The sequence below is a fragment of the Gossypium arboreum genome, chromosome 13, assembly GCF_025698485.1.
Source record: "Gossypium arboreum isolate Shixiya-1 chromosome 13, ASM2569848v2, whole genome shotgun sequence".
NCBI classification, from domain to species: domain Eukaryota; kingdom Viridiplantae; phylum Streptophyta; class Magnoliopsida; order Malvales; family Malvaceae; genus Gossypium; species Gossypium arboreum.
This window is the reverse complement of record NC_069082.1, coordinates 2,441,830-2,452,636: the sequence shown is the minus strand read 5'-3', so window position 1 is coordinate 2,452,636 and position 10,807 is coordinate 2,441,830. Positions and strand designations below refer to the sequence as shown.

Sequence of the window (10,807 nt, the reverse complement as noted above, 5' to 3'; positions counted from 1 at the left end):
CTTATAATTAATCAATTGAAAATTGTGATCTCGTTGCCAACGTTAGGGGTTTCTCGGGATGGTATCGATTGGCCATTAATCAAATGTAGAACACGATGTTAATACTTGAAGGAAAATACACCATGATCTTTTATACACATTCGGCCTAAGGTAAAAATTAGGGAAGGAATAGTGGTTTTCATTCAACCACTATACGTACTCTATATTGGTTGGATTGAGAATCGGAGAGGAAACCAAGTCTAGAGAAAAATAGTCACTTGTAAAACTGAGTCATTAAGTATAATATTTTAAAAAAAGTAAACTAATTAAAATAGGGATATAGGATTTTTTTTATTACTATAGGAGTGATGGAGATCGAAAAATGATGAAGAAAAGAGAAAGAATAACCAAAGCCAGTGGAGCCGCAGCAACGACAATGACGACGACAGTAGTCCGATAAGAACTCGACTAGGGAGGAGGGAAAGAAGAGTGTTGCGACACTAGAGAGGAGAAGGAGAAAATTAAAAGGGAAAATAGAGAAAATGAAAAAAAAAGAAGGTTTTATCCCCGATGATGCAAGGTGGTGGTGCAAGGGGTGACGTTGGAGCAAAATGAATAGGTGGAGTAGTGACAAAAAGGAGGTCTAGTGGTGGTGGTGGTGATGGTAGGGTTTCGTTGGCAAAGGGTGGTGAAGGAGAGGAGAAGAAAAAAAGTAAAGGTGGTGGTTGGTGGCTAAAACAAAAGAAAAAATGAAGAGAGGGAAGGAACAAAAGAGAGGGGCTCCAATATGGAGAGAAAAATAAAAGATGAAAAACAAAATGTGTAATTCACCTTGTCCAAGTTCAATGTACATCACACAAGGTAAAGGTGAAGAAAATAGGCATGTTAATGAGATAAAAAAACAAAAAAGGATCAAATAAGGAGAAATTTGAGAGTGTGAATACTTAAACCTAAGACATTTAGGAATTTATTTAAGCTCCTAACCACTAAATCAACTTATTTCCTTATTCACATTCCTACAACAATTGTTTTAAAAATATGGTGTGACTTTTACTAAGGTTTAAAGCAAAATTACACCAAATGGAAATTAATGAGAGAGAAGGGATTCAAACTCAGATCATCAATGACACCTCTACCACTATTCAATCACTATACTTGATACTTATATATTGACAAATGTACCAAGGTTATCTAAAAAAAAATTGGGCGTGACCACACTCAGTTCATTAACCAAATTTCTACTAACTCAATTTTTGAGATGTGACATGACGGATCAATCAGATAATAACATGTGATAATTTTTATTTAATCTAATATTTTCTCATAAAAACTATTAAAAATCATAAAAATTTATTAAAAAATCATTAAAATTATTAAATTATTAAATAATAAAAATATTAAAATTTATAGAAACTTATAAATATTATAAAAATAACTTAAATATTTAAAAATCTAATAAATTATAAAAAAATATAAAATGAATAAAACATATTTAAAATATTTAAAATTTTATAAAACATATAAAAATATATAAAAAATCATTAAAAATAAGAAAAATATCATTAACAATTTAAAAATATTGAAATTATATAAACTTATAATAATTATAAAAATCATAAAAAAACTTATAAATATTATAAAAAATTATAAAATTATAAAAGTAATAAAATATATTTGAATTTTATAAAACTTATAAAATTTATAAATAATATAAAATTATTAAAAACATAATAAAAAGCTAAAAATATATAAAAGTAGTCATTTAAACTCCTAGAATCACAATGAACTTATGATATCATATCAATCGTTGGATCATAGAAATAGTGATCAAATTATTAAAATTATTTTAATGTTGAATAAAATAGACTTTTTATAAAATTAACCCAAAAAAATTAATTAATTATGTAAATGACCCATTTTTTTTATTAAACATATAAATGACCTAAAATCTACAGTTGGAGCCAATGAGTTTGGCGCCACTAATATGCCACGTCAGCAATCGAAATAAAAAAATTATTTTTTTGTAGAGCCATGTAGTATAACGCCACCTGTATAAATATTAGGAAAACACTATAATTTCTATAAAAAATGGGGGTTTAAAAAATTTTCTTTTTTTTTTTATGATGGAGTCAAATAAATTGGCGCCACTATATTCCAAAGCTGTTTGTGTCATCCCTTTTGCAATGAGGTTTTTTTCTTTAAATTTTTGGAAATTTTAAATATATTAAAAAATCTTTTTACCTTTATCTATTAAAAATATATTAAATATATTAAATTTTTAAAATTGGTATACTTCACATATTTTTAATATATTTAAAATTTTAATATATTTAATTTTTTAAATTTTAAATATATTAAAATCCTTTTTACCTATTAAAAATATATTGAATATATTAAATTTTTAAAATTGGTTATACTTAACATTTTTAATATATTTAAAATTTTAATATATTTAATTTTTTAAAGTTTTTAAAATCTTAAATATATTAAAAAAAAATTTTGTCTTTACCTATTAAAATATATATTAAGAATATTAAAATTTTAATATATTTAAAATTTTAATATATTTTTAAAATATATTAAATGTATTAAAATTTTAAAATTGGTTATATTTAATATTTTTAATATATTTAAAATTTTAAAAACTTTAAAAAATCACATTGCAAAAAGGATGACGCAAATAGTTTGGAAATTGGTGGTGCCAATTTATTTGGCTCCACCAGAAGAATAAATTTTTTTTAAACCCTTATTTTTTTAAAAAATTATAGTATTTTTCTGATATTTATTTAGATAGCGTCATTCTACATAACTCTATTAAAAAATTAATTTTTTATCTCGATTACTGACATGACATGTTGGTGGCGTCAAACTCTTTTGACTCTACCAACTTTCACTGTAGATTTTAGGTTATTTACGTGTTTAATAAAAAAATGAGTCATCTATGTAATAATTAAAATTTTTGAGTTAATTTTATAAAAAAACCAATAAAATATTTTCGAAATATCGAAAATAAAATGATAATTTGAGGCTTCCCGTTCATGAATCATGTGGTCCTTGAGGATTTAATATCTACTATTACCTGAGCTGTACTTTTAGATAGTAATTACTTCTTTTGTGGTTGGGTTTGGTTTGGTTAGGTTTGGTCGGTTGGAGTCTTTATCGGACGGTGAGAGTTGATTATTTCCCGATGGTGAAAGCAAGGAGGGAAATTGTTATCAACTAAAATTTGTCCACATTTTTCTTGGGCTTTCTATTTTCTATTATTTTAATTAATTAACAATAAATAATTTTAAATTGAGTGTTACTAAAAACATAAAATTTAAATTTATGATAATTATTTATTCATATTTTACGTATCGTAAATGTGAATTTTATAAATATATTTATATCGCTAACATTTTTTTTTGGTAGAAAACAGACAAAAATACCAAAAGATTTATGTAGGAGTACTCGGGGTTAAAATACCCCTTATTCTATTATCTTCTAAAATTTCTTGAATCTTCAAATACGAACGTTAAATAAACATAACTCTTCTTCATTTACAAAAGTCATTTTGTTTAATGTATCTGCTATCTAATTATTCTCTATAGGAGTGTACCGCATAAATCACTCGTCTTCATAAAATAAAGTAAGAGCAAACTATCAAAGATTTCCCGCAATTCAATAACAAAGACATAACACTTCCCCAAGAACCTATTATATCCTAATGTCCACTTCCCAATTTCATCCCAAATCACACCTCCTACAGCAGATAACCCAATGTTTGTTTGAACAGCACCATCCGTATTGAGATAAAAACACATACTTGGGACTAACAGCGCACACAAAGATTTAGATGCCATTTTCGACATAGCTCTACTTATTGAGATAAATTGATTAGCTCAGCTGTATAGAATCCTAATAATATCATTCAAATTCATAGAAATATCTTAGAAAATAAAGAGGTTTCTATTTTTCCAAATACGCCACACAAGTAATCTAAATAAACAAGCTCAACTCGAGTCTCTCGTGTTGATATTGCTAACAATTTTTAATCCAATAGTAAGGATGAGTATAGGGGTTTTTCAACAATTTTTGTTTTTAAACTTCTTTTCTTGAAGTGTTGATAATATAAATTTATTTTAAAAAAATTCTTCAGCAAGGATGAGTATAGGGGTTTTTCAGTAATTGACCTAAATAAATTGTTTATGTACGAAAATATCCCGAGTGTAAAATTTTGTACCAAAATGACATGTTTTTATAGTGCAACGAACAAAAAATTATTTTACTATCTCTTTTTGTTAACTATTTGTCCTTTCATTTGATCATGTTGGCTTTTGTTGGAGATAAACTGGATTAAGCAACGAACAAATAAAATAACAAGGAAATTGAAAAGATCGAATGCAAATATTTTACGTGAAAAAACCCTTCCGAAGAAGATAAAAAATCACGAGTAAAGATAATTTCACTAAAATGGCAAAAATGAAGAGTACAAAAGATAGGGATAAAACTAAATCCTGAAACCCAAAATAAGAACTCTCAAAATGTAAACACAAAATTTTCCGAAAGCTTGTAACAGTTAATACCTAAATGTGTAATGGATTATTTTCTTAAAGTGGAAAAGGACATATTTATAGCTAAATTCATAGGTCAAATAATATTAAAATAATATACACTAATTGGAGTTTTAAGTGAAAAATTAAAAAATAGAGTTTAATTTAGAGAAGAAAAACTGAAAAATACGAGGTATAACTCCACAGCTTCTTATTTATTTTACAATTAATTAATTTGGTTATTGTTATCATTAATTGTTATATTTTCCATGTCTATATTGTTCTTGCTCAAGCTGCCTTATCTTCTTCTCTTCCTCTCTTCTTTTCACCTATCCTGGCAACCAAAGCACGCTGGCAAAAAAAATTCAAAAACCACACTAGCAAAGAGAATGTTGACACTAAAAAAAATAAAAAATCATTTTTTTAATTTCAACCGGTGTCAGCAACGAGAATGTCCACACCTATTAAAATATTTTTTTTAAAATCCTGGAATGTCTGTATTTTTTAAGTGTATTTGAAAAAAAAATACATACCGGTGCCGTGAACACACAAAAAATTTATTTTTTATAGATCGAGCAATCATTAAGGGATGATGGATGGCCGACATCAACATGTAATGTAAAAAAACAGATTATTTTTGTATAAGATTTTGCACCTAAATCAATTTCGTAAATAATCAATTTATTTGGGTCAGTTATAAAAAAATCATAAATATAAATATTAAACTGTCATATGAATGTCAAATCGATATTTTTTAAATAGATTAAACATCAATCTCAATTAATATATAAGTTAACATAGTCGATTGAGTATTAGTTTGATTAGTATGTGTATTGTTGTTAATACAAGAGTATATGAGTTTGAGTGCACTGAAACACATTATCTTCTTATTTATGGATTGGAAAAAAACTATAGATTAGTATGTGTATTGTTGTCAATACAAGAATATATGAGTTTGAGTGCACTAAAATACATTATCTTCTATACATTCTGTCAAAAAATATATAAGTTAAGGCATGGACATCATTGGAAATAAATCTAATGTAAAAATCTACTCTTTACTTCTTTCCCCACTTGTGGCTCATGTTTTTTTTCTTTTGATTGAGAAAAATATGGTTCATATTTGGTTATTTATTTGTAATTACAGTATTACTTGTCCGCCAACTTGGAACTCATATTTGTTCCTTTCTTATTTAAGGTGGGGTTGTCAATTGTCAATCGGCTGCCTCTCCTTTCCCATCCCAAATGTATTATTCAATGTTAGCCATTCTCTTGGTACTCCTTGTACCTCTTTGTTCCTTTGTCTACTTCTTCCGCCCACGAAACCACCACAAAAATGGCCGGAAACCTCCACCCGGTCCTGCTCCTCTTCCCATTATTGGTAACCTCCATATGCTAGGGAACCTTCCTCACCAAACCCTTCACCATCTTGGCAAAAAATATGGACCCATAATGTCAATAAAGCTAGGCTATGTACCGACGATTGTGGTATCATCACCTGAAGCCGCTGAACTGTTCCTCAAGGTCCATGACCTTGTTTTTGCTTCCAGGCCTAACCTCCAATCTACCGAGTACTTGACCTACAGTGGCAAGGGCTTGGCTTTTGCCCCCTACGGTTCCTATTGGCGTACTGTACGGAAATGGTGCACTTTGCACTTCCTTAGTGCCTCAAAAATCGAATATTTTGCCCCGGTTAGGAAGGAAGAGGTGGTGTCATTGGTTAAATCGGTGAGGAAGACAGTGACGGCAGGTGAGACGGTGGACCTTAGCCGGAAGTTAGGTAAGGTTATGGAAGTAATGATGTGTAAAGTGATTTTCGGGCAGTCCATGGATGATAAATTCCAATTTAAACCGCTAGTTGACGAGACCATGCTCTTGGCTGGGATTTTCAATCTATCAGATTATCTACCTTTTCTTGCTCCACTTGACCTTCAGGTAAATATCCTTTTCCTTTTCTCATTTTATCCTATTTTATATGATTTTCCTTTTCACAATTTATTTTGTTATTACTTGCTCCATCTTGGTTTTATCAAAATAATATAAAAATAAATAAATTAGGAAAATTGTATAAGATGTAGATTTTTTATAAAAATAATATAAAATTTTAATTAATTACAAAAATGGGTTGAGAAAATTTATTTATAAAAATGATTAGTTTGTTACCTTGCAAACCGGGGTTATATGACATATCGGCAATATCACAACTTTTTCAACCAATCATAAACCAATAATTATGTTTTTTCTTTATAAAAATTATTGGTGCCGTGTCTAGCGGAATCAGTGTATATCTTTTTAAAATATTCGTATTTTCACATGTATACATGATGAGAGAAAAAAGAAATATATATTTTTAAGTGGATACTACCCAATGTATCAAGCCACACCCTTCTAAATTAAAAAAAAAAAAAGTCTACCATGAAGACAATAGCTGGGGCCCAACACCTCTAAAATGGAAAATTGTTATTTAAGTCTTTTAGAAATTTTTAAAATTTTAATTTAGTAAAGGTAAAATTACACTTTGGCCCTCTTAAATATATAAAAATTTGATTTAATCATTTAAAATTATAAAAATATAGACTACTAAAATTTAAAATTTCATTTCTGGCTTCACCCTGGTAGTTTAGGTATCACTTGTAACTAGAAAAATGTTTAGGTGTCAAACTGGAAAAAATGTATAGTTTAAGTATCAATTTATAGGTTAAGCTTCTTTCTTAAATAGATTTAACGGTTTGACTATCGATTTACTTAATAAAGGTACTAACTTAAAAAAAAATGATGTTTAGGTATCACATGTGACTAAAAAAGTTTAAGTCCCAAGATGAAAAAATCAGTATAATTTAAGTACCAATTTGTAAGTTAAATTTTATATAATTGATTAGGAACTATAAATAATGTGTTAGGACATATCCATGGAATAACTCTTTTATAAGTTGAGATCCTTATTATATATTTTGATAAATAATAACTTTCATAATATTTTAATAAAATAATATTATATTTAAAAGTGAAAGGTTATTAAGAGAGTAAATAATATTTATAAAAATTATTTTATAATTAGATAATTAAAAGAACTACCTAGTTATGGCTTACAAATTGGGAGTGACATAAAATTCAGTTGCATAGATATATTAAGTATATTATCCATTTAATACATTTTAAATAAAATAATTATAAATTTAATAAATATTTAATATATTACTCCATCCAGCTTCAAGCTTCAAAAATATTCAACCTAGAGGTGTTTATGAGTCGGTCTTTAAGTATGATAATAATATATTTTATATTTGTCCAAGTTCGGTTCGATCCAAAATATGAGCCTAAAATTTTATTCAAACCCGCTCAAATTTATAAAAAATTAACCCAAGCACATTTTAGGCTCATCCATATTATTTTAATTTATTTAAAAATATTTATATTATATTATTTTAATATTTAATAATTTTATATATTTTTATTTATTGAAATTTTTATATAATCATATTAATATTATTTTAATATTTACATTAGAGTAGTATTATATATTTACTACAGGTTTTTTTTTTAATGTGTTCTAACTTACATAATATAAAGTATAAACGGGTTGGACCGGGCTCAAGCCTTGAATGTTCAAAGCTAGAACCCAACCCATATTTTAAACGAGCCTAATTTTTTTTCCAAGCTCATTTTTCGAACTTAATATTTTGCCTAAACCCTCCTAAATTTCGGACGAACTTTCGAGCCTAAATGAATAACTCGATCCATGATCAAGTCTACTCCAACCCCTTTCTTTTTTCTAAAATAAAAAATTCAAGTTTTATGCTTTTAGTTGTTTTGCATCACATCAGTTCTTATGATTTTTCAAATTAAAATCATTTCAATTAAATAAATTGTTTAAAAATTATAAAAAAAACCTATTCAACTGCTGGTTCAATCAATCAGTCTAGACTAGTTATAAAGAAGTGTTTTAAGAGTTTAATTATGTTTGAATAATTTAATTTTATAGGTTTTAAAAGATTAAAATACTTGTTCAACCTCAAATTGTGACATGTTGGTAATATCGTTACCTTACTTAAGAAATTATCTGGTTGGAATTAAAAAAAATTAAAATATTTGATTGACCAAATAAATCTAGCATTTTCACAAAGACTTGACAGTAATTAAGAATAAAATAATATATTACAGATTCCATCTATCGTTTCACTGCAGGGATATAGAAGAAGGCTTAAGAGGACAAGCAATGGGCTTCACGCAATTTTTGACAAAATGATTGATGAACATTTACAAGGGACTAACGCCAAGGAACAAAAACCTTACACAGATTTCTTTCATGTAATGGTTTCATTGTTGGATACACCCATGAACCCTAACGATGAAGAGCAGCGGTACATCATTGGTAGAGAAAACATCAAGGCCATAATGGTGGACATGGTGGCAGCTTCATTTGACACCACAACTACAGCCATTGAGTGGACACTTGCAGAGCTTCTAAGGCACCCTTCAGTCATGGCTGCTCTCCAACAAGAACTGGAAAGAACTGTTGGAAGGCATAGAATGGTAGAAGAGTCGGACCTACCGAAGCTTGCTTACTTAGATATGGTCATTAAAGAGAGTTTAAGGTTGCATCCAGTGGCGCCCTTACTAATTCCACGTGAGTCGACAGAAGATATCACCATTGATGGATATTTCATTCCAAAGAAGTCGCGGATTTTAGTGAATGTTTGGTCCATCGGGCGAGACCATAAAGTATGGTCAAACAATGCTGAAGAGTTCTTTCCAGAAAGGTTCAAGGATAGCAACATAGACGTTCGAGGACATGATTTCCAACTCATCCCGTTCGGGAGTGGCCGTAGAGGATGTCCTGGAATGCAGTTGGGGTTGACCACCATGAGTCTAATTATAGCTCAATTAGTTCATTGCTTTGATTGGGAGTTGCCTGATGGGATGTTACCTGATGAACTTGATATGACTGAAAAGTTTGGGCTCACGTTGCCAAGGGCTAATCATTTGCTTGCAAACCCAACTTACCGTTTAGTTGGTTAAAGTGTGTTAAGTTAGGGTACATTAAGATACATATCAATTATCGAAAAAATAAAGGTAACTATCACAGTCCCATTATTTTAAGGTGAGTTCTTCAGCCGAAGGTTCTCATTTGGGCTTGGTTATAGGTTGCTATGTTACCCTTTCATCAACTTAGGGTTAGTTTTCTATTCATTATTGTGGTTAAAAAGTGTTTTTCAAAAATACTTTTAGAATTTATCTGTTTAGCATTATTTATGGTCATAAAAGATACTTTTGAAAAGCAATGGGAAATAAAACCAAAATAGTTTTGAAAAGTTTGGTAGAAAAGTACTATGAAAAACTGTAATTTGTTAATTTTAGTGTTCTCTATTACTACAAAAAATTAGGTTTGATGGATTAAATATTCTTTTAAATATGATAGTCAAAAGTGAAAAATTAGTTAAATTATATGATATATATTTAAATAATTAATATTATGATACATGAAATACAAATTATTTGTACAAGTTATAAAAATATTTTAATAATTTAATACAATAATAAATGATATTCAAATAATTTAATATAATAATATATAAAATGTAAATGATATTCAAATAATTTTTATATACCTTTTAAAATATAAATAGCTAATATAAATAAGGATATTTTGATGTTTTTTTCACTTCCAAATATAAAAGCCAAAAACCAAAAGTTCTTTAATCCTACCTTTTGTATTCGAATGGAAAAACATTTTCTTTGTCCCAGTCTTGACTCAAAAAGCTAAGGGTTCGTTTGGTTCACTGTAATGGAATAGAATAGATGGCGAATAGAATCATAATGGAATAGAATTGTAATGGAATAGAACCGTAATAAGTAATTCAACTGTTTGGTTGGATGGAATGGAATAGAACTGTAATAGAATTCTTGTGTTTGGTTGAATGGAATGATGTTGTAATAGAATAAGAAAAAAACTAAAATGACCGAGAATACCCTTAGTTGAATTTTTTTAAGTAGATGATTATTGTTATTATTATTAAATTTTAATAAGATTATTATTAAAATAATTTAATAAAATAATAAATAATTTAATCATATTTTACCATAATTATTACTAAATATAATTTAATAAAATTCTTAATATAATTATTATTATATGAATTAAAAATCATAATATATACTACTATAAAAATAATATATAAGCTACTTTATTATTTTTAAACGCACTACATAATATGCTAAGATATCATTAGTGAAACAAATAATTTGATTATTCTACAATAAAAATAAAATATAAGAAGTAATAAATAACTTGAGAA

The 10,807-nt window shown here is 27.8% G+C and overlaps 1 protein-coding gene across 1 annotated transcript; it reads left to right on the top strand.

The window, feature by feature from the left end:
- The first annotated feature begins 5,660 nt into the window (after window positions 1-5,660).
- Window positions 5,661-9,836, top strand: LOC108463465 (cytochrome P450 CYP736A12-like). Its single transcript, XM_017763402.2, has 2 exons — window positions 5,661-6,446; window positions 8,697-9,836. The coding sequence occupies exons 1-2, from the start codon at window positions 5,757-5,759 to the stop codon at window positions 9,528-9,530; spliced, it is 1,524 nt and encodes a 507-aa protein (XP_017618891.2). The 5' UTR covers window positions 5,661-5,756; the 3' UTR covers window positions 9,531-9,836.
- Window positions 9,837-10,807: the final 971 nt, after the last annotated feature.

Excerpts from the sequence above, each read along its gene's own strand:
- LOC108463465 (XM_017763402.2), top strand. The coding sequence starts at position 5,757 with ATGTATTATTCAATGTTAGCCATTCTCTTGGTACTCCTTGTACCTCTT. Across the intron at positions 6,447-8,696 it reads TTGCTCCACTTGACCTTCAG|GGATATAGAAGAAGGCTTAA; the intron begins GTAAATATCCTT and ends GTTTCACTGCAG.